Genomic DNA, 24,478 nt, shown 5'->3' on the forward strand with positions numbered 1-24,478 from the left:
GTCGCAGGAGGAGGCAGAGAATCAAAGTGAATGCAAGCACATACCCTTCATCTTAGCACTGTGTGTTAAATCCTGCAGGCCCTACATAGTCGCAGCATTGTGTGATGGGTGTTGTCTTTTCAGACTCTCCTTGAAAGCACCACAAAGTGCAACAATTAACATTCAACTGTTAAGATTTAATTTATGTACAAACAATGTTTATTAAAGAATCAGCTTTTGGATGTGGATTTATTTTTAGGCCGTGTATGGTCGTTAAGTATGTATGTACGGAGGAGTATGAGGGCCAAACATGAACAATGGATGAAGAATCTTTGAAATGCTGCTTTAAGAGAAGAAACTCAAAATGTCAAGAATAAAACCAACTTTTAGTCTAAGTGCCCGATTTATAAAAAACTAAATCTGAAGAGGAATTTCACTTTATCGTCTGTGGCTTAAGATTGAGTCGTTGTTTTTGAGTGAACATCTATCTCTACTATTTTCCCATTTCATCCCTAGCTGTAAGGTTTCCAACAAGGTTTCGATATGATTAACTCTGGGCATTAGTTGGAAGAAGTAAACAGTTGTTTCGAATTTCCTGGAAAGACATTTCCAGATGAACATCATCACAGGACACCGACAACACACACTGCTGCAGCACGTGAAGCCAAAACGCCAACTCAGTGCTCCACATGGACACGAGTCGTCTTTCAGCCTGACCGGGGAGCAGTTGTGTTGTTTCTAACAGACAGATTGGAGGTGTGGGTGCAGCAGGTAAAACTGATCCTGAGTCAGTCTGAGCTCAGGATGTGGATCAGCTGGTTCATGAGAGCCGGAGGAGGCCTGAGGAGGCCATTCTGTCAGGCCTGCCCCAAATTCACCAGCTGGGTGTGAGTGTATCACTGGACTCTCTGCTCCATTATGTGTGTGTGTGTGTGTGTGTGTGTGTGTGTGTGTGTCTGTGTGTGTGTTTGCAGTTTCCAGTAGTGGTGTGTTCAGTCAGAAAAAAGTCATATCTCAAACTCAGCGATGAAGACGGTATCAGCGTACGACAAACAGTAACAGTGGTGAGCACTATTTATTAATATATGCATGTTGATATTGTAATGAAGTCTTAAATGTAATGAATGTTTTATACTGTACGTATATTAACAGTCGGATGGTTGTTACTATGCGTTATGATCAGGGTTTATCACAGCTGTTTGCTAAAGGAAAGAGGTCGTTGTTTCAGCGATCTTTGTCTTTTTACTTCAGTCAAAGTTTAAGGAAAAAAACAAGAACCTTAACATCGTGTGTGTGAGTTCACTGTCGGCACTGCAGTTGTTCATGTCAACGTGTCACGTTTATGAGTTTTTTCACCTCACAGACAACAAACCGGATTTATTTGTACTTTTCTCTTTATATTTTGGACAAGAAGAGCTTCGCTTCGCTCCACGGCACAGGTGAGTTTACATGAAAGAGAACATAAAACTGTTTGATGTTTATAATTGTATTGGTTGTTTTTATTTCTATGTACGCACAGAATTTCTTCACATCCAATTTTGAAAAATAAAAATTGAATCTCTGCATTGATTTTAGAAAATTGCAAGTTTTGATTTGATGTTGATGAAGACTTTCATTAAGTTGTATTGTTAATATTTTCTAACAGAAAAACACTGATTACAGGTGAAAGTCCACAAAACAACATAGTGAATGTTGCATTAGAAGTGCTCTATGATTTCTCACCACATGAACGCAATACCGCGGTTTTATGACGCCAACCGCGAGGTGGATCGAGATCTCACTGCTATTTTTTTTTTATATCATAGACCCAATGATGTTGCTAGGTACGTGTCCAGCGTCTCTGACTGAGGACGCAATAAACTCACTATCCATGCGTCCCGTGAGTACAGAGCGATACATTATGAACGACAAAGTTGTGTCTGTCAGAGCGCCGCTGTTTCAACCCTCTGCGCATCTAATCGGGGCAGACGAGCCCGTGTGCGGTCTCGCTACATGCTTGTAAATCGCTACGACAACAGCTAGCCCGTCACCACGGATTTCTGTTCAACAATAAAGGATAAAAACATAGCAGTGGTTAACAAACTCATGTTTCCACAGCTCGTGCTGTGTTCACTCATGTTGAAGATGTTTTACCGTTTGGGGACATGCTGTAGATAAATTAAAAAAACATACTCTGGCAGCGGGCTGAGGCAACGGTTAACCACCAAACCGCAGTATTATATAAACTATATTATATTATATAGTATTAGTATGATTCGAGACTCTTTCTCGTGACAAAAATCTGCTTGAATTGTATAAAAAAGACTTCAGAATAACTCAAACGGAAAACAGAATTTGGAGAAAATTATTATCATATGTAAATTCCAAAATCCAGTCCGTCTATAATTGTTTGTTTTTCTCACAGTAGAGGAAGGCTAACGATTAATGCACCTACAGCTTGAGGGAGTGATTCACTGTCTCACCTGAACAAATGGCGTCCAAAGAGGTGAGTTGGTTTTATTTTTATACAAAGACTGACTTTAGAGCACTAACACTCACGTGTGCTCAGTCAAATCTGAACTGCCAGTGTGTGAAAATAGTGCAGCTCCTGCCATCCTTCACCGTCACAGTCACAGGGTTGATTATGTTTAAGGTCAAGGAGGTTAGACACTGACCTCAGATCACACTCTTCTAAGTGTGTACTAAAGGGAGGGTTACGTTTTATTGTTATTTATTCTCAGGGCATCAGGGTGAGAAACTATAGCGCTTAAAGTACTTGAAGCATTCAAAGTTTCCCAGGCAGTTATATTAAACATTAAAAGGAAAATAAATGTCACTCACTGCTGTTTCAGAGCCATCTGACAGCCACGCTCCTGACCTCCATCCTGGCAGCGGTGCTCGGCTCTCTGCAGATCGGATACCACACCGGAAACGTCAACGCTCCGGCCAAGGTGAGCCGACAGACAGGAGCTGAGGAGGGAGACAGTGTGTGACGTTACATTGGTTTACACTGATAACAAGATTAGTTTAACCGTTCCTGATGTCCGACTCTGTGCCTTCAATTTCCGTTATTCACACGCTACTTCCTGCTTGGCCTTTTTCGATGAACATGCCTGCCGACTGATACATCGTTTGGCCAATATTATCAGACATCATCACAGGTGTATATCATGCTTAACATGTTCTCTGCGCCGATAATAAACTTTTTGAAAAAATGTCCGATGCATAAAAAGATACTTTGAATCATTGAGAAATGATGTAAAGACAGAGTTTCTGCCTCAAGTGAAGGAGTTCTTATCTCCTGAAGGAGCATCTCAGGGTCTTGTTCGCTTGTGAGGGTAAAATGGATTGTGAGATTGACAGCCGGATCAGCGCAGCATCAGCAGTATTGCGGGCGTTGTACCAGATCATCGTGGTGAAGAGGGAGCTGAGCCTGAAGGCAAAGCCTTCAATTTACTAGTCAATCAACGTTCCAACCCTCACCTGTGTTCACAAGCTTTTGTTAGTGACTGAAAGAATGAGATCGCACATACAAGCGGCTGAAATGAGCGTCCCTGGAAGGGTGTCTGGGCTCAGCCTTAGAGATGAGGTAAGGAGCTTGGATATCTGGAAGAAGGCTAGAGTAGAGCCGCTACTCCTTCGAATCGAAAGGAGCCAGGTGAGGTGGTTGGGGCATCTGATTAGGTTTTCCGGGCACGTAAACCTGGGAGGATATCCGGGGCAGACGCAGAGCTCGCTAGAAGGATGTATATCCCTTCTGGCCTGGGAATGCCACGGGATTCCTCAGGAGGAGCCGTCTGGGTTACCTTGCTTAGCCTGCTGCCATAATCTTCAACTAAAATGAGGTCAAGAACTGCATCATATAGCTCGAAGACAATCAAGTCGTGGCTGATATTCAGTGTAAGGTACACATCGTAACATCATGCAGAGGACGATACTGAAACACCATCAGGTAGTTAAACAAATATCTCACACCCTCCATGAAACACTGAATAAACTCAACAGTCCTCTGAAAGTGTCGGGCTCGACTCCAGGCCCGTCAGGGTTTTGATTTTTCACAGGAACACGCGAGACAGAAAAGATCCACACTCTTATTTTCTACGTTCCTCACAGAACTCGGTTTCTCTTGTCTTGTGCAATACAGACAGTAGAAGCTGATATTTTGTTATCAAACTTGTGTAGCTGTTTAAAAAGAGCCATTAGTGTTTAATAACTTTGAGTCATTCTCGTTGTCAGTGTCTCAACCATGGGTTCATTATTTCACTGTTTGTTGATGTTCCTCTTCTGTTTTTCAAACTCTTTAGATCATTGAAGAGTTTTTCAACCACACCTGGAGAGCCAGGCACAACCAATCGATGCCAGATCACAGCCTGACTCTGCTGTGGTCGCTCTCTGTCAGCATTAAAGACTTTGGCGCCTTGCTGGGCTCGCTGGGAGTCAAATATCTGGCAGATTCTTATGGAAGGTGAATCAAAAGTTTGTTTTCCAATCATTTCCATCATATTTTGAATTCTTCTCTTTTCTCATATCCGACACTTCTTCCCTTCCAGACGTAACTCCATCCTCATAGTGAACTGTCTCTCCGTGGTGGGAGCGTGTCTGATGTCTGCCTCCAAAGCCGTCAAGTCATTCGAGGTCCTCATCCTGGGACGGTTGGTGTTCGGTCTCTTCTGCGGCCTCGTGATGAGTCTCAATCCTCTCTACATCCAGGAGGTGTCGCCCACAAACCTCAGAGGGGCTTTCGCTACACTCAACCAGGTGTCCTTTGCCTCAGGGATCCTGGTGGGAATGGTGAGGACTGTGCTGGAATTCTTCAGTCTTAGGAAGTTGTTTGAGATTGAAGAGAGTCAAACATAAATAAGCCAAGGGCGTAATATATCAGCATGCTTCAAACATTATATCTTGAATCATGACCCCTGTATCATGAAGCGTATTGTCTCAACACATTCTTGCCGACACACAGCCCTACTGAGCAACAAGGTTCCTGTGTTTCTCTGCTGCAGGTGGCTGGTCTGGAGACAGTGATGGGCACAGAGCATAACTGGGCCATGATGCTGTCCCTGTCTCTCATCCCGGCCCTGGCACAGTACCTGGTGCTGCCTTTCTGTCCGGAGAGTCCTCGCTACCTGCTCATTAACCAAGGAGAGGAGAGCAAAGCAGAGGCTGGTGGGTCACACCTACATTGTGCTTAAGTTCCTCATTTAAGCCATTAAGATCACTGAAGAGAGAGAGAGATTCTACTTGGATCAAAACTGTATATTAGAAGAGAAAAAATGTCATGTTTAGCATTAAAGTTAATATTAATCATACATTGTTGACTGCTAATACATTTTGCTGCTGCTTGATCAACTTATTTCTTTGATTGGTTAAATATTCTGTGTTGTTACCGTCTAACTCGCTCTTTCAGATGGTTCCTGTTGTGCTGAGTCATCCTGACTCCTCTACATTTCCCAAACGTAGGCCTCTTGCTATGGTAGGCTTCATACCTTTCATGAGGCCTATCTCTAATTTTTTCCTTAGGCCTGAGGTGTGACTTCAACCTATCTTGACACCAGATACAGTGAATTACAGATGCAGCTTGCTAACAAAGCCAGCGCTAGCGGTTAGCCTATGACAGCTCCTTCCTCCCTTGCAAATATGGTCACTTCTGGCTCCTAAAAACAAGATAACAACGGCCAAATGGCCAAACTCATGGCTTCCAAACTTAAGTCCACAAACCAATGCATGACCTCGCAGTGGCTATGATTAATTCATATTTACAGTCAATGGCTAGATATTTTCAGAAGTGAGCTTAAAAAAGTCAGCTTCAGATACTTGTCTGACTTCCAGGAGTCAGAACATGGAAAAGCTTTCAATGAACTCTCTCAACACAAAAGCTGATTTAAAGACGATGTTATTGTAACCCTGCAGCTCTGCTGAGGCTGCGAGGCAGCGCGGACAAGGCGTTCCCTGAGCTGGAAGAGATGAAGGAAGAGGCCGCCCACACTCAGACCGGTGTCACCATCCAGGAGTTCTTCAAGAAGCAGAGATACAAGCAGCCAATCATTATCGTCCTCATCATCAACTTGGGCAGCCAGCTGTCTGGATTCAATGCGGTCAGTGTTGAGTTTGAGAGTACAAATGGACTTTTATTTGGTCATGATCCTAATGGTGACATGTTCTCCCTGACACTGAGCACTTTCCACTGATTGCTTTTGTTGTTGGTGCTAAAACAAAGATGTCATGGCTTTCTTCCTGTCTGATGAATATTTGACTTGCTGCACTCTCGTATTTATTCAGTAAATTATTCAGGCGCAGCTCTACTCTCTGGCCTCTGCTCAGATTCTAGGGCAGTGTGTCAGGACATTACCCCCGTTCCTAACACCACAGAAAGCTGTTCCAGTAACCGACTTTAATTAAAGAAATCTCTGCCCTTCTCTTCCAGATCATCAATTATTCCACCAGAATGTTCCAGGCCAAGTTTGACCAGGCCAAATATCTGACTCTGGGCGTGGGTGCTGTCAACGTGACCTTCACTCTGGTGGCAGTGAGTACACAATCAAGTGGTAACCTTTAAATGTTAGCTCCTTGTTTGCTTGATATGTGGTTTCATTTATTTTCATGACATGATTACATCTGCCACTTAACATGAACTCAACAGTCTTAACATAAATATTGACTCTACTTAGAAGCCAAAGTTGTGTCATATTTTGAAGACTGGTTTAAGCTGACATGTCTGCCACTCCATATTATCACATGACATTGGCATCAGGTGGTATCAGATGGTATATGAATGGGTGAATTTTCCTCTCTCAAATTGGCATTGGTGCAAAAATCCTGTGTTGATCGAGCTCTAATTTCATTTGCAAAAGAGAATAGTGTTAACAGCGTCACCACTGTTTCGTTTATCCTTTCAAGTTCTTCCTGATGGAGAGGGCAGGACGGAGGAGACTGCTCCTGACTGGTTTCATCTCCATCGCAGTGTGTACCTTACTCATGACCATCGTCGATTCTGTCCTGGTAAGATCCTCTTGGTGTTGACATCCAGTCGCTTCAGACAAATTACTTCAGGTTCAAGTTTCAAGTTGTTTGGACAAAATCAATCTGGCTTTGAAAGGGGACAAAATATATTTGAAGTACTACTGCTAAGTTTAATATAATGCACATTGCTAAACCCACAATGGCTGATCCACATCCACCATTAAAGAGAAACTTGTCCTTCCCCTCGTGCAGCACCTGGTCCCGGAGCTGCGGAGCCTGCAGGTCCTGCTGGTTTTCTGCCTGATCTCCGCCTACGAGCTGGGTCCTGGCCCCATCTCCTGGTTCATCGCTGCTGAACTCTTCGACCAGCCTGGCAGACCCATCGCCATGGCCTTCACCAGCATGCTCAACTGGGGAGGGAAGTTTGTCCTGGCACTCGTCTTCCCTCCATTACTGGTGGGTTTATACTGTTGGCCTGCATGCTGCATGACTGAGTGAACCTTCAGGGGAAACTTTCTTGTTTGCTTTTGCAGGTTCTCTGGCTCCTTCGAGTGAAGGCTGCTAAATACAGACTGTAAATCTATTCAGTCTGTTGTATACAAAAGTATACTGTACACTGTAAAACAGACATAAACCTTGTTAATGTTTAAAAGGCATAAATCTGTTGCTGAATCCTTTAAATCAAGTTGAAATAATAAAGATAAATTTACAGTTAACCGTGGAAACATCAGGTTGCTGTAAGGCTGCAGAGCTGGCAACAAATCTGAACTACGAGCAAAGAACCAAATCCATTTTTTTTCTCTCTTCTTGAGAAAATGTGTTTTGAAGAGCAGCTCCAGTCATGTTTTAAGACATATGAAATGCTCTGCTTGAAATAGTCAATTGTGTCTGATATGTTGAAACAACAAGACATCCTAACGGTATTTGAGGCTCCAAACCGGAGCGTCATGTCAGGGGATAATGGCCGCCATGGGAATGTTGCAATTTGGGCAAAAACTTGAAAGCAGTCTTGAAATCTTCGGGATCTTCAGACGGCATTCTTAATTAGAGTACAAATAAACCCCTCTGTCTCTCCACACACAGAAAGTCTGCGGTGCGTATGTCTACCTCCTCTTCATGGCCGTGGCTCTGCTCGCCTTCACCTTCACCTGGATTCGCCTCCCGGAGACAAAAGGTCGAACATTCGATGACATCGCAGAGGAGTTCAGAGGAGCAGAGGGAATTCCTTTAAACAATAAGACTGGATTCAACACTTTCACCTGACGGAGCTTTATTTCCTTACTGCATCTGGTCGTGGACAAACTGTTAAAGGGTCAGTTCACCAACTTTACACGTTTCTCCAAATATTAGTGGTATGTCATCAAATAGTTAAATTCTCTCGAGTTCTGAACTGAATTTAAGTGACATAAATCCACCAAAACCAATCAATAAATTGTGTGACTGACTCTTTAACTTTGTCAATGTTCATGCCTCAGGGCACACAGTTCCCCCTCCAGGCACCATTAGGACAAAGAGCAGACTGTGTATCTTAAAGAAGCTGCCGTGGTGTCAGTTATTTTTGTTTTCCAACAACATTGTTCTGAAAATGGGAATTAGAGTATAAACTGAGTGATATTTATTCTGCATGTTTTGAGGCATTTTGCAACCATAGTTTTATCATTTTGTAAAGAGGTAGAGAGGAAAAAGAAAGATGACTGTAACACTGAGGAGCTCTAAGCTGTCTCCTCTTCCTCCTCTTGTATTGAGGTTTGTTTGACAGCTGAAACAGAGTAATATGAGATACTGTGATACAGGCCGCAAAGTCAGTGAAAACCGTCATGAAATTCTGAGGATGTTCATTTGTTCTTCTTGGTTCAGTTGAATAATGAATGTGTGTCAGCACCACTCGATGTGACTGTCATCTGTGTAAATAAACTGTTCAGTCATGTGGCTAAAGATCTTTAGTGAGCTCTCTTTGAGAAAAGTTTTGTTGTAAATTATCAAACTGATCAATTACTACAAAATATAACTACTGTTGTTACAATTTCATGTAGCAGACGCTTTTGTTCAAAGCGACGTAGATCTGAGAGTTAATACAACACAAGCAACGATCGAGAGAGGAGGGAACGAAGTCAGTAAGAGCCGACAGACAGCTTCAAGTGCGATCGACACTGCTGCTGACAGGAAGTGTGTAGGGCGTGTTTTAAATAATAATAATCGTCATCAGCAACATCAACAAGATCAGTATAGTCATCATCATCATCATCATGAAAATCCTAGTCAGCATAAACTACATCCTTGATGTCATCATCATCAATAGCATCAATCTCATAAAGGTCAGAGGTGTTCATAAAGAGCTGGGTCTTTAGCTTCTTCTTAAAGGTGAAAGGGACTCTGCGGACACAATGGAGTTTGGTAGCTCGTTCCACCACCGGGGACGACTGAGGAGAAGAGTCTAGTTAGAGACTTAGGGACCTGTTGTGATGGGAGAACCAGGCGCCTTTCATTGGCAGCGCGTAGTGGGCGGGACGCAGTGTAGACCTGGATGAGGGCAGGAGACGTTTTTGTTGCTGTTTTGTAAGCAAGCAACAGGGTTTTGAATTTGATGCGAGCGGCAACTGGGAGCCAGTGGAGTGACATGTGCCGTTAAATGTAATGTAATATATAAATAAAATGTAATATAAATATATTAAAAGGTATAAGCAGGGTTTCATTTCAGTATATTTGTTGAGTAGCAGCTGAATGCAGTTTTTGTACCGGTCCCAACATCGAAAAATCTTCCCTGAATGTTGGATCTCTGCTGCACAAAACCAGCAAGCTTCCAGTTCACTATTAGTCTGTGAAATCTCACATATGTCTGAACTGTGTCCACTTGCAGGATGTCTGAGAGAACCAACCACAGCTGTGTGAATAAATATTTGATCTACTGAAGGAACTGCAGGAACCGCAGAGAGAAGCGGAGCAGGGAGATCAGAGGATGAGCTTGGGCTTTCAAACACCAGGGGGCAGAATTACATTTAAATGGAAATTACTGAACTGGTTCATTCAAAATCAGCCAGTCTGAGTCTGAACCTCTGCAGCTTGTGAGGGATATCATTTCACGGGTTTATTTATTTCCTGGATGGATGGACAGATGGTTGAATGGATGGATGTACTTTACTGACCAGGAAATAATGGTGTTGTGGTGTTACGGCAGCAGAAAATATAGCCCCACCAGTAAAAATATAAATATACAGTAAATATAAATAAAACTATACAGTAAATATACCCTAACACAAGAACATAGAAATATCAAGAAATTATACTATACTAAAATCAAGAGATAAATCACGAGATGAAGAGATACTACAATAAAATATAAATAATATTAACATAATATACATGGAGGTAGATGATGTGCAAAGTTTAAGAACAAATTGTATTTTAAACTGACAATAAAGAAGATAACAATCATCCAACACAGACTAGTTTAAAAAAGGTCTACAGTCAACATTGACCATGGAAACAACTTCTTCTTAAACAACGCAGCGACTGAACTCCCTGATTGCAAAGGATCAAAACAGAGCCACCTATTGGAGCAAATCAAATCCCCTCACCACTATTCTGTCCATTTTTAAGGGGAAATTTAGCAAATTACAAGATCCATTTGGAAGTGGAGAAAATGGAAAAGCTGCAGTTTGTAGACTTGAGTGAGAAATGCAGCAAACCAGGAGAGTAGAAACTCTCACTCTGTCAGCTGGTCAGCAGTGGGACTGAAAGAGGAAGCTTCTCTTTTTCACGGTGCAATGTGTGGGTGCTGTTTCAGAGTCAGGACCGACAAACAGCTTACAAGCGTTACCAACATTTATTATCAATGCAGATGAAGGGGAAGGCCTGTAGGGGGACCCCAAGTACCACTTTTACTCCCATCTAAAGATTACATCTTATAATCCAGTGACACTCATGTCTGTAGTTCTTTATGTCTCTGAAACTCTAAGAGACACTGGAAGAACATGGACATCATCAAACATGGCCTCCACATGTTGTTGGTCTCTGTGCTGTGGGCTACAGGTAATTTACAATCTGACTGGAAATGTGAACCCCGAGATATAAAAGCTCAAATTAAACTTTCTTCTGATTTTTCTGATATTAAAGGTTTGTTTGTGCCTTTATTGTCAAACAGGACTGACTGATGGACGTCCTGTCACCCAGAACCACACACTGATGATCGTTCAGGGTGACAGCGCAAAAATAAGCTGCAGCCACAGCAAGGGTAACCGGTTTTTCCAGATGTACTGGTACAGACAGCTGCCTGGACAAAGCTTGGAACAAATCGCCTTCACAACAGTCGTAACTGCTCCAGATTTTGGAGATTTCAGCAAAGAGAAATACTCAGCCACCAAACCCGACGTTGACAGCGGGACGTTCACAGTGAAGAATCTGGAGAAGGAAGACACAGGCTGGTATTTCTGTGCTGTGAGCGGCCACAATGATACAGACACATGAGAGAGCTGAACAAAAACCTCTCAGTGCACTCTTCCTAAAACTAATCATCTCATGTGCTGTAGGGGGACCTCAAGTACCACAAGTTCTGCCTGTGACGACACAATATGACACTCCCACCTGCACCTCTTTATCTCTGCAACTACACCGACAGATGTGTTTGACTCTGACTTTCTCTTCATGCACCTTACCAACCAAAGTCTCTTCAGCTTTTTGTTTTTGCTCTGGATATCAGGTAAAGTACAAAAAAATGAACAACCTTAATATGTATGTGAGGGATGAAAAGCAAAACTTCTACATCACTGTAAATGATCTGCTGTTTTCAAGTTAAAATACTCACTTCTAGTAACTAGACAAAGTGCTGCAGATTCTCATTAAGTCAATGCAAAAACTCTCCTTTATCTGTCTCAAATAATATTGCATATTTATTTCTTGCAACAAGTAAGAAAGTAAATCAGTACATCAGGTTTTATGCCAATTATAATGTAAAATGACAGCATTGTAGGAATTACAAGACTCACTATAATTGTGTTCAATTATTTAGGTGATATATGTGCATGAAGGCCAATCACAGGTCAAAACATGTTCATGTGACTGAGTTATAAAGCCAGACGTGGTGCTCAATGATCACTTCTGACAGTGTTGAACAGCAGGGGGACCCACAGAACTCATTATACTCCAATCTACACGTAGAGACACTTTTATGTTGCAGTGACACTCCCACCTGCAGCTCTTTATATCAACTATATGACACTCTGTTTCTGTCCTCCAGAACAACATGGACCTTATCATTAAACGAGACCTCTTTATATTATCAGTCTTTACGCTGTGGACTACAGGTAACCTACAATAAAACTGGACTTTTATCATTACAAGTTCACATTAAATGACTGTTTCAGGCTTCTGCTCTCATTATAAGTGATGTTGTTTTACAGGAAGTAATCTTGGATAAACTTTTATACTCTCAGGTCTTACTGATGGGAGCGATGTCTACCAGACTCCCAAACTGTGGAAATACAGCGGTGAAAATGCAACAATAAACTGCAATCACTCAAAGGGTTTGGCCTACAGCCAGATGTACTGGTACAGACAGCTGCCTGGACAAACAATGAGACTAATATTGTTAGCCCAGTCACAAAAGCCTGACTATGAACCAAACTTCAGCGAGGAGAAATTCCCAGCGACAAAGCCTGACGCTCACAGAGGAACGTTGACTGTGAAGAACCTGCAGCCAGAAGACAAAGGCTGGTATTTCTGTGCCGTCAGTCAGCACAGTGATACAGACACATGAGAGAGCTGAACAAAAACCTCTCAGTGCTGTAGGGGGACCTCAAGTACCACAAATTCTCCCACCTGCAGCTCTTTATCTCTGTAACTACACCGACAGATATGTGTTTGATTATCCAAAGATGGCTGCCGATTCTCATTCTGTCAGCTGGTCAGCAGTGGGACCGAAAGAGGAAGCTTCTCTTTTTCAGGGTGCAATGTGTGGGTGCTGTTTCAGAGTCTTGGACAGACAAACAGCTTACAAGTGTTACTGACAGTTATTATCAATGCAGATGAAAGGGGTCGCCTGTAGGGGGACCCCAAGTACCACTTTTACTCCCATTTAAAGACGTGATTCTCGAAGATCTCATCTTATAATCCAGTGACACTCATGTCTGTAGTTCTTTATGTCTCTGAAACTCTAAGAGACACTGGAAGAACATGGACATCATCAAACATGGCCTCCACATGTTGTTGGTCTCTGTGCTGTGGGCTACAGGTAATTTACAATCTGACTGGAAATGTGAACCCCGAGATATAAAAGCTCAAATTAAACTTTCTTCTGATTTTTCTGATATTAAAGGTTTGTTTGTGCCTTTATTGTCAAACAGGACTGACTGATGGACGTCCTGTCACCCAGAACCACACACTGATGATCGTTCAGGGTGACAGCGCAAAAATAAGCTGCAGCCACAGCAAGGGTAACCGGTTTTTCCAGATGTACTGGTACAGACAGCTGCCTGGACAAAGCTTGGAACAAATCGCCTTCACAACAGTCGTAACTGCTCCAGATTTTGGAGATTTCAGCAAAGAGAAATACTCAGCCACCAAACCCGACGTTGACAGCGGGACGTTCACAGTGAAGAATCTGGAGAAGGAAGACACAGGCTGGTATTTCTGTGCTGTGAGCGGCCACAATGATACAGACACATGAGAGAGCTGAACAAAAACCTCTCAGTGCACTCTTCCTAAAACTAATCATCTCATGTGCTGTAGGGGGACCTCAAGTACCACAAGTTCTGCCTGTGATGACACAATATGACACTCCCACCTGCACCTCTTTATCTCTGCAACTACACCGACAGATGTGTTTGACTCTGACTTTCTCTTCATGCACCTTACCAACCAAAGTCTCAAGTCGCCTTAAATGAGCTGCTATACTGTTGTAACACAAACATTTCCATTTTTACCTGGGCTATACGTTATCAGAACCCCGGATGCCATTTTTTCCTTCTTGACATCATTTCTGAAATCCAAACTTTAATACTGGCCGATACAGATGACCTCCTTTACACCAGTGCAACCAAAAAATACACGTACCTGTATAACTGACTGTTTAAAAACACTGAGTGCTGACATTTCGCAAGCTTGAGATAAATTATAGTATCAGATATGTGCAGTAAGTGGTGTATTGGTTATGTTTAATACTATAAATATAATATAACATAATATAAAATGTGCAGTCAGCATTAACTGAAGTAAAAATTATTTATCATTTAAAAACGCCATGATGGGATATTGGGATACTGATAGTTTCTATCTTCATCTGGCCAGTTTCAGTTCATCAACAACAACAACAATAACAGCAACAATAATAATAATAATAACATAATATAACATAATAGCACTTTTATAAAGAAGAGTTTACAAAGTGCTTTGGCAGCGGATCAAAGCAAATCACAAAACAAGCAAAGCACAAAACCCAAAAGGCAACAGGAGAAAAAAAATAAGGCAGAATAAAAGAAAAGAAGATAAATACCATAAATCCACCTGACTACACAGAGCATCAAGTCACTCCTGTTGTGGAGTAAACACAATGTGTCCCTACTCTAATGGAAAGTGCAGACATACAATACAATGCTTTTAGAAAAGTACACATTCACTGAGCATATTAAGAAAATTAACCGAAGCTAAGCTACATGTAACACATGCCCGACTTAGCTTAATGAAACAGTGTAAAGTGCATACTGCCACCTGCTGTATCCGAGTGTTACGTATGAAATTAGATTATCTCAACAGTCTGATGAAAGCGTTATCTTATCAGTGTTTCATATTGACAGAATGTTTGTTGGAGCTGCTGCCAATATGTATTTAAAGCCATCCCCAGTTGATATGTGCTGTGCCGATGTTATTGAGCAGACCTTGTTCATGATGGGACAAATAACAGCATTCACCGGAAATAACTATCAGCCATATTGTTTGTAAATATCTGTAAACTGAAAAAACACCTTTTAAGATTTAACTTCACAAAGCTGAGGAAACTTTTTTTTTCACACCAGCAGGGGGAAACAAAGCTCGACAAAACATGAAATCATCACACGACAACAAGTCTCCCTTCCTGCAGATGAAGTTAAAGCTATGACCCTCTCTAGCACCTCCCGTGTTCATTATACTATAACACTGCACAGGCTCGTCCACAAGTGCTGAGCAGACAGGACTATAAAAGGAAAGCTGATAACGGAGACTGAAATCTAAACAACCAAAACATGCTCTTTGTTTTTATATTTTGTTTTCTTGTGACAGGAAACAGAGGTGAGAAGCACAAACGCATTTACAAACTGCACAGCGAATGATTCTGTATTTAAAATATTCTGTGTTTATTCCCACAGGTGCCTCTAACACCAACAGTGTCCTCCAAACACCTCCTCTCATCATAAAGAGGACTGGTGAATCTGTCACCAGTGAGATCAAATGTTCACACAACATAACAAATTACGATGTCATTCTCTGGTACAAACAAGACGAACACGGAGCTCTGAAGCTTCTGGGATATCTGAATACTGCCTTCCCGTACCCCGAAGACGACGTAAAAGGAAAAATCAGCTTTGACGGACATGGAAGTGAGCGGTCGAGCCTCAATGTTTCTAAACTTTCATTGAGTGACAGTGGTGTGTATTTCTGTGCTGCCAGTCGACACAGTGCTGCAGATTCCCTTCAAGGCAATACAAAAACTCTATCTGTCTGCAGACACAAAACACGCTCCGGCTCATGAACACCTGCAGCCTCCATCTAAAATCAGCCTTTGAGGATCTTATCAACAGTTTAGACTCAATTTTCACCTCATCTGACACTATGAATAAAGGTGTTTTAACAAATCTCTAGACCCTTATAAGGCTGCCAACTACAGAATTTAAAGGCTGAGTGAACTGAGCGTTAACCAGAACCTTGTGTGGTGTGTTTACTTTGGGTAAATCTGACTGAGTCACATGTTTAATTTTCCTGAGAGCTCAGTTAAAAAGTTCAGAGTGGCGTCTAGATGTAAACAAAATGTCAGTATAAATGTAAACAAAAGGCTAGTCAAAATGTAAACAAAAAGGAAGTCTAGATTTAAACAAAATGTCAGTATAAAGGTAAACGAAAGGCCAGTTTAAATATACACAAAATTTTGTCTCAATGTGAATAAAAGGCAAGCCTAAATGTAAACAAAAGCCGAGCCTAATTGTGAACAAAAAGGCTTGTCTAAATGCTAAAGCTATAAAAAAGTTATTTTTTACTCTATTTATAATAAAAAAAATAAATTCAAACATTTTTAAAATATAAAAAAATGTTGTACAGAGTTGTGTCACTTGTTATTAATAATATTAAGTAGAAGTAGTAATTTTTGAGAAAATCAATTTATTATCATCAATATGATCAAATATTTCAATGTATTCAATTATATTGCCTATTTATTTCTTCCAACAATTGAGAAAATCAATAAACATTAAATATTTGTTGATATTTATATTTATATGTGCATGAAGGCCAATCACAGGTCAAAACATGTTCATGTGACTGAGTTATAAAGCCAGACGTGGTGCTCAATGATCACTTCTGACAGTGTTGAACAGCAGGGGGACCCACAGAACTCATTATACTCCAATCTACACGTAGAGACACTTTTATGTTGCAGTGACACTCCCACCTGCAGCTCTTTATATCAACTATATGACACTCTGTTTCTGTCCTCCAGAACAACATGGACCTTATCATTAAACGAGACCTCTTTATATTATCAGTCTTTACGCTGTGGACTACAGGTAACCTACAATAAAACTGGACTTTTATCATTACAAGTTCACATTAAATGACTGTTTCAGGCTTCTGCTCTCATTATAAGTGATGTTGTTTTACAGGAAGTAATCTTGGATAAACTTTTATACTCTCAGGTCTTACTGATGGGAGCGATGTCGACCAGACTCCCAAACTGTGGAAATACAGCGGTGAAAATGCAACAATAAACTGCAATCACTCAAAGGGTGCTAGCTACTACCAGATGTACTGGTACAGACAGCTGCCTGGACAAACAATGAGACTAATATTGTTTGTCCAGGCACAAAAGCCTGACTATGAACCAAACTTCAGCGAGGAGAAATTCCCAGCGACAAAGCCTGACGCTCACAGAGGAACGTTGACTGTGAAGAACCTGCAGCTAGCAGACAAAGGCTGGTATTTCTGTGCCGTCAGTGAGCACAGTGATACAGACACATGAGAGAGCTGAACAAAAACCTCTGAGTGCACTGTTGGCAAACCTCCATCCCTCTGTCTCATGTACTGTAGGGGGACCTCAAGCACCACAAACAGCCCACTTACACTTTGATTCACCATTTGGATATTTTTTTAATACTACAGTGCAATGTTCTTTCATTCAAGACAAATTATTTACTTCAAGGTCCAAACCTATTGTGTTTTTAAGTGTGCATATTCTCTACTGTACTGTTGTGCCTTAGTCATGGTTAATTTCACGTCTTTGTACTTTGGTCTCTTTCATTAGGGGGCAGTAGAGTGTGTGGGCGGTGTGCAGTGACAGATCAGGAAGAGGAAAATGCTTCATGACACCACCCAAGGGTTTACCCAGCAACAGAGGTGTGGATATTCATTACAACTGCTTATACAGAGATGAAAACACAGTGAAGAGGATTTTTAAATGGTCATTAAACACAACATGATGATCACTGTCGTCTACATAGCTCTTAACTTCATACTGGTTTCAGGTAACGTAGCAAAAACTTTCTAATATCTGCACAGGTTACAATCTGAAACTCCTGCTGAAGTTCTTTTATTTTACATTCATGACGACTCACACTTGGACCTCATGTTTGTCTGTTGTTCAATGTTTTTTTCTCCACAGGTTCATCTCTCAGTGAAAAAGTCACACAGATTCCAGCTGACATTCACACCAAACCAGGACAAACACCCAAAATACACTGTTCACACAGCATTCAAAACTATAATCAAATCTTCTGGTACAAACAAATGAAGGACGGACAGCTACAGCTCCTGGGATACCTGTATGCAGGCAGTGAAAATGTAGAGCCTGGAGTAAAAGTGAAGATGGACGGGAGTGCAGCTAAAGACAAGAACTGCACATTAACAATTAAAGAACTCCACCTGAACAGCAGTGCAGTTTACTTCTGTGCTGCTAGATACCACAGTGCTGCATCTCTCTGCTCCTCAGTACAAAAACCTCCTCTTCATCTCCACAGAACAGCTCACAGCCTCTTGCACCTGGGCTCCTTTCTTTCATCATGTGGTTTATCTTCAGTCAGACATCATACTGAGCAAGTGGTGAATACTAGTAGTGGATATTATGGATGTAAAGGTCTCACATGTTATCAGTCGAATTTCTGCATTGTAGTTTTTTAGCTGTCATTGTACACAGAGGAGCAACAGCATGGCAGACTGTTCACCGCACAAAAAAGTCCCTGAATGCCTCTTTAGTTTGAATACTTCAGGAGGGTTTTGTTGTTTGTTTTCTTGGCCTTTCACCTTTGTTGATAGTGCAGTGAAGAGTGACAGGAAATGTGTGGAACAGAGAGTGGAATGACATGCATCAAAGGGCCATGCTCAGAGTCAAACCAGTGGCCAATGTGTGGAGAACTCTGCCTCTGTATATGGAGCGCCTGCTCTAGTGTCTGAGCTAAACCAGCGCCAATCAGGAGGTTTTTAACAGGAGCCAAATTATCTGCAGAGGTCTCCTCCTCTTCAGAACAAATAGACTGGGTCATTGAGAAAATCAATAAGCATTAAATCATTTTTGATATTTATAGTTATATGTGCATGAAGGCCAATCACAGGTCAAAACATGTTAATGTGACTGAGTTATAAAGCCAGACGTGGTGCTCAATGATCACTTCTGACAGTGTTGAACAGCAGGGGGACCCACAGAACTCATTATACTCCAATCTACACGTAGAGACACTTTTATGTTGCAGTGACACTCCCACCTGCAGCTCTTTATATCAACTATATGACACTCTGTTTCTGTCCTCCACAACAACATGGACCTTATCATTAAACGAGACCTCTTTATATTATCAGTCTTTACGCTGTGGACTACAGGTAACCTACAATAAAACTGGACTTTTATCATTACAAGTTCACATTAAATGACTGTTTCAGGCTTCTGCTCTCATTATAAGTGATGTTGTTTTACAGGAAGTAATCTTGGATAAACTTTTATACTCTCAGGTCTTACTGATGGGAGCGATGTCTACCAGACTCCCAAACTGTGGAAATACAGCGGTGAAAATGCAACAATAAACTGCAATCACTCAAAGGGTTTTAACTACTACCAGATGTACTGGTACAGACAGCTGCCTGGACAAACAATGAGACTAATATTGTTTGCCCAGGCACAAAAGCCTGACTATGAACCAAACTTCAGCGAGGAGAAATTCCCAGCGACAAAGCCTGACGCTCACAGAGGAACGTTGACTGTGAAGAACCTGCAGCCAGAAGACAAAGGCTGGTATTTCTGTGCCGTCAGTCAGCACAGTGATACAGACACATGAGAGAGCTGAACAAAAACCTCTGAGTGCACTGTTGGCAAACCTCCATCCCTCTGTCTCATGTACTGTAGGGGGACCTCAAGCACCACAAACAGCCCACTTACACTTTGATTCACCATTTGGATATTTTTTTAATACTACAGTGCAATGTTCTTTCATTCAAGACAAATTATTTACTTCAAGGTCCAAACCTATTGTGTTTTTAAGTGTGTATATTCTCTACTGTACTGTTGTGCCTTAGTCATGGTTAATTTCACGTCTTTGTAATTTGAGCTCAGACCTGACGTGAGATCTGATCGTAGCTTCCGCTCACGTCCAAATTGATAAATGCCGAAGCTTGCGTGGAAATGGTCGTACGCACGGTTTTCTGCTGTACGTTTGTTTGATAAATGAGGGCCATTGTGTTTTTAAGTGTGTATATTCTCTACTGTACTGTTTTACCTTAGTTTCAGAGTCAATTTCACGTCTTTGTACTTTGGTCTCTTTCATTAGGGGGCAGTAGAGTGTGTGGGCGGTGTGCAGTGACAGATCAGGAAGAGGAAAATGCTTCATGACACCACCCAAGGGTTTACCCAGCAACAGAGGTGTGGATATTCATTACAACTGCTTATACAGAGATGAAAACACAGTGAAGAGGATTTTTAAATGGTCATTAAACACAACATGATGATCACTGTCGTCTACATAGCTCTTAACTTCATACTGGTTTCAGGTAACGTAGCAAAAACTTTCTAATATCTGCACAGGTTACAATCTGAAACTCCTGCTGACGTTCTTTTATTTTACATTCATGACGACTCACACTTGGACCTCATGTTTGTCTGTTGTTGTATGTTTTTTTCTCCACAGGTTCGTCTCTCAGTGAAAAAGTCACACAGATTCCAGCTGACATTCACACCAAACCAGGACAAACACCCAAAATACACTGTTCACACAGCAGTGACAGCTATGATAGAATCCTCTGGTACAAACAAATGAAGGACGGACAGCTACAGCTCCTGGGATACCTGTATGCAGGCAGTGAAAATGTAGAGCCTGGAGTAAAAGTGAAGATGGACGGGAGTGCAGCTAAAGACAAGAACTGCACATTAACAATTAAAGAACTCCACCTGAACAGCAGTGCAGTTTACTTCTGTGCTGCTAGATACCACAGTGCTGCATCTCTCTGCTCCTCAGTACAAAAACCTCCTCTTCATCTCCACAGAACAGCTCACAGCCTCTTGCACCTGGGCTCCTTTCTTTCATCATGTGGTTTATCTTCAGTCAGACATCATACTGAGCAAGTGGTGAATACTAGTAGTGGATATTATGGATGTAAAGGTCTCACATTTTATCAGTCAAATTTCTGCATTGTAGTTTTTTAGCTGTCATTGTACACAGAGGAGCAACAGCATGGCAGACTGTTCACCGCACAAAAAAGTCCCTGAATGCCTCTTTAGTTTGAATACTTCAGGAGGGTTTTGTTATTGTTTTCTTGGCCTTTCATCTTTGTTGATAGTGCAGTGAAGAGTGACAGGAAATGTGTGGAAGAGAGAGTGGAATGACATGCATCAAAGGGCCATGGTCAGAGTCAAACCAGTGGCCAATGTGTGGAGAACTCTGCCTCTGTATATGGAGCGCCTGCTCTAGCGTCTGAGCTAAACCAGCGCCAATCAGGAGGTTTTTAACCCTTATGCCCTCCTCAAATTTACTACCCTTTGGACACCTTTGTGGCAAAAATGTACATGCACAGAAAAACCTCTATAAAATCATCATACATCAATATTTTTTTCAGCTTTTTTTTTCATAAATCACTTAAACAACTTCAGACCTGCTCATTTTTTTAACCCTTTAAATGCCAGTTTAATTATTTGAATTATTAATATTTATTACAAAAAACCCACAAAAAGTGAATTATTTTCCATATTATAAACAGTAGGGAGATGGGGCTTTGGTGGTGATTAGAGTCTTGGATATGTCAAAGATTAGCAACAAAATTGATTTGATTGCATTAGTATTTTTCATGTAGTATCAGATACTCCCTCTGGACACCTTCGTGGCCAAAAGTGCCTCATTGACTTCCATTAAAACCACATTTTTTAATCTGGCTGCCATTACAGTATAAAACCATGCATTCTGTAATGTCAGCATTTCATTTTGAAGATAAGTAGTGATATTTGACATTTTTACTGTATTCCACCATATTCAACCCTTTTCCCATTGTAGGCCGATGCATGAAATTCTTGTATTTTTGCCAGTTGTATTATGGAGCCATGTGACTATCAGGGGGCCCCGAGAATGATTTGTGTGTGTGTGTGTGTGTGTGTGTGTGTGTGTGTGTGTGTGAGTAAGTGTGTGTGTGTGTGTGAATCTGTAAGCACGCACTGATCATTTCAGGGGTTTAGTTTAGTTTAGTTTAGTTCACTTCCAGCAGCAGACCAGCAGGTCCTGCATCATGTGACCTGGTGCTCTCTGCAGCAGTGACTCCCCCATGGAGCTTGTGTCTTCTTCAGATGAATCCTGCAGCTCGCTGGCAGATAAAGGCTGCATGACCATTTCTAAAGCCTCTTCTGAACTGAAATGCCTCTTCATTTTCGCTCCTTCTCTTTGTTCCAGGTCTTTCTCCTTCTCTGCTCACTAATGAAATGACCCCTCAGCCAAGCTGCATGTTTATCTTTGGCTGTGAAAGCAGCCAGGTGCATAAACACACTAACAGTTGTTTTTGTTTTTGAGTACAGCAAAGAGGCCATGTTTTTACTCAAGCACCTCTTCAAAGACACATGAAACACATCCCTCAAAAGATGCCCTTTTTTGACCCCTGAAATGATCAGTGCGTGCTTACAGATTCACACACTCTCTCACACACACACACACACACACACACACACACACACGCACACACACACTTACTCGCACACACACACTTACTCACACACACACACTTACTCACACACACACACTTACTCACACACACACACACACACACACACACACACACACACACACACACACACACACACACACACACATCATTCTCGGGGCCCCCTGATAGTCACATGGCTCCATAATACAACTGGCAAAAATACAAGAATTTCATGCATCGGCCTACAATGGGAAAAGGGTTGAATATGGTGGAATACAGTAAAAATGTCAAATATCACTACTTATCTTCAAAATGAAATGCTGACATTACAGAATGCATGGTTTTATACTGTAATGGCAGCCAGATTAAAAAATGTGGTTTTAATGGAAGTCAATGAGGCACTTTTGGCCACGAAGGTGTCCAGAGGGAGTATCTGATACTACATGAAAAATACTAATGCAATCAAATCAATTTTGTTGCTAATCTTTGACATATCCAACACTCTAATCACCACCAAAGCCCCATCTCCCTACTGTTTATAATATGGAAAATAATTCACTTTTTGTGTTTTTTTTAAATAAATAATAAATAATTCAAATAATTAAACTGGCATTTAAAGGGTTAAAATCCTGAAAATTATTGAATGTTTGGTAGTTTTGAGCAGGTCTGAAGTTGTTTAAGTGATTTATGAAAAAAAAATCAGAAAAAAATATTGATGTATGATGATTTTATAGCAGTTTTTTGTGTGTGTACATTTTTGCCACGAAGGCGTCCAGAGGGTGCAAAATGCATCACGAGAGTATAAAAGACATGTCAGAGTAAAAGACATTGGATTTCTAAAATTTAGAAAATCATTGAGAAAATCAATAAGCAATCAATCATTTTTGATATTTATAGTTATATGTGCATGAAGGCCAATCACAGGTCAAAACATGTTAATGTGACTGAGTTATAAAGCCAGACGTGGTGCTCAATGATCACTTCTGACAGTGTTGAACAGCAGGGGGACCCACAGAACTCATCATACTCCAATCTACACGTAGAGACACTTTTATGTTGCAGTGACACTCCCACCTGCAGCTCTTTATATCAACTATATGACACTCTGTTTCTGTCCTCCAGAACAACATGGACCTTATCATTAAACGAGACCTCTTTATATTATCAGTCTTTACGCTGTGGACTACAGGTAACCTACAATAAAACTGGACTTTTATCATTACAAGTTCACATTAAATGACTGTTTCAGGCTTCTGCTCTCATTATAAGTGATGTTGTTTTACAGGAAGTAATCTTGGATAAACTTTTATACTCTCAGGTCTTACTGATGGGAGCGATGTCGACCAGACTCCCAAACTGTGGAAATACAGCGGTGAAAATGCAACAATAAACTGCAATCACTCAAAGGGTGCTAGCTACTACCAGATGTACTGGTACAGACAGCTGCCTGGACAAACAATGAGACTAATATTGTTTGCCCAGGCACAAAAGCCTGACTATGAACCAAACTTCAGCGAGGAGAAATTCCCAGCGACAAAGCCTGATGCTCACAGAGGAACGTTGACTGTGAAGAACCTGCAGCCAGAAGACAAAGGCTGGTATTTCTGTGCCGTCAGTGAGCACAGTGATACAGACACATGAGAGAGCTGAACAAAAACCTCTGAGTGCACTGTTGGCAAACCTCCATCCCTCTGTCTCATGTACTGTAGGGGGACCTCAAGCACCACAAACAGCCCACTTACACTTTGATTCACCATTTGGATATTTCTTTAATACTACAGTGCAATGTTCTTTCATTCAAGACAAATTATTTACTTCAAGGTCCAAACCTATTGTGTTTTTAAGTGTGTATATTCTCTACTGTACTGTTGTGCCTTAGTCATGGTTAATTTCACGTCTTTGTACTTTGGTCTCTTTCATTAGGGGGCAGTAGAGTGTGTGGGCGGTGTGCAGTGACAGATCAGGAAGAGGAAAATGCTTCATGACACCACCCAAGGGTTTACCCAGCAACAGAGGTGTGGATATTCATTACAACTGCTTATACAGAGATGAAAACACAGTAAAGAGGATTTTTAAACGGTCATTAAACACAACATGATGATCACTGTCGTCTACATAGCTCTTAACTTCATACTGGTTTCAGGTAACGTAGCAAAAACTTTCTAATATCTGCACAGGTTACAATCTGAAACTCCTGCTGACGTTCTTTTATTTTACATTC

At 41.3% G+C, this 24,478-nt stretch overlaps 1 protein-coding gene and 2 gene segments (V, D, J or C); all 3 read left to right on the top strand.

Moving 5' to 3' along the window:
- Positions 1-2,449: 2,449 nt before the first annotated feature.
- LOC138591097 (solute carrier family 2, facilitated glucose transporter member 1) lies at positions 2,450-8,181 on the top strand. Its single transcript, XM_069661610.1, has 10 exons — positions 2,450-2,464; positions 2,811-2,909; positions 4,263-4,423; positions 4,509-4,749; positions 4,962-5,124; positions 5,869-6,053; positions 6,383-6,484; positions 6,856-6,957; positions 7,171-7,374; positions 8,002-8,181. The coding sequence occupies exons 1-10, from the start codon at positions 2,450-2,452 to the stop codon at positions 8,179-8,181; spliced, it is 1,452 nt and encodes a 483-aa protein (XP_069517711.1).
- Positions 8,182-10,889: 2,708 nt separating this feature from the next.
- LOC138591139 (T cell receptor beta variable 19-like) lies at positions 10,890-11,477 on the top strand. The segment is given in 3 exon segments: positions 10,890-10,947; positions 11,060-11,352; positions 11,445-11,477. Coding segments are annotated over 3 exon segments (384 nt in total).
- A 1,609-nt stretch (positions 11,478-13,086) lies between these two features.
- LOC138591140 (T cell receptor beta variable 19-like) lies at positions 13,087-13,674 on the top strand. The segment is given in 3 exon segments: positions 13,087-13,144; positions 13,257-13,549; positions 13,642-13,674. Coding segments are annotated over 3 exon segments (384 nt in total).
- The last annotated feature ends 10,804 nt before the right edge of the window (positions 13,675-24,478 follow it).

This window comes from Semicossyphus pulcher, unplaced genomic scaffold (genome assembly GCF_022749685.1).
Source record: "Semicossyphus pulcher isolate SPU_LCO1_2020_fin unplaced genomic scaffold, fSemPul1.0.p SCAF_14, whole genome shotgun sequence".
NCBI classification, from domain to species: Eukaryota; Metazoa; Chordata; class Actinopteri; order Labriformes; family Labridae; genus Semicossyphus; species Semicossyphus pulcher.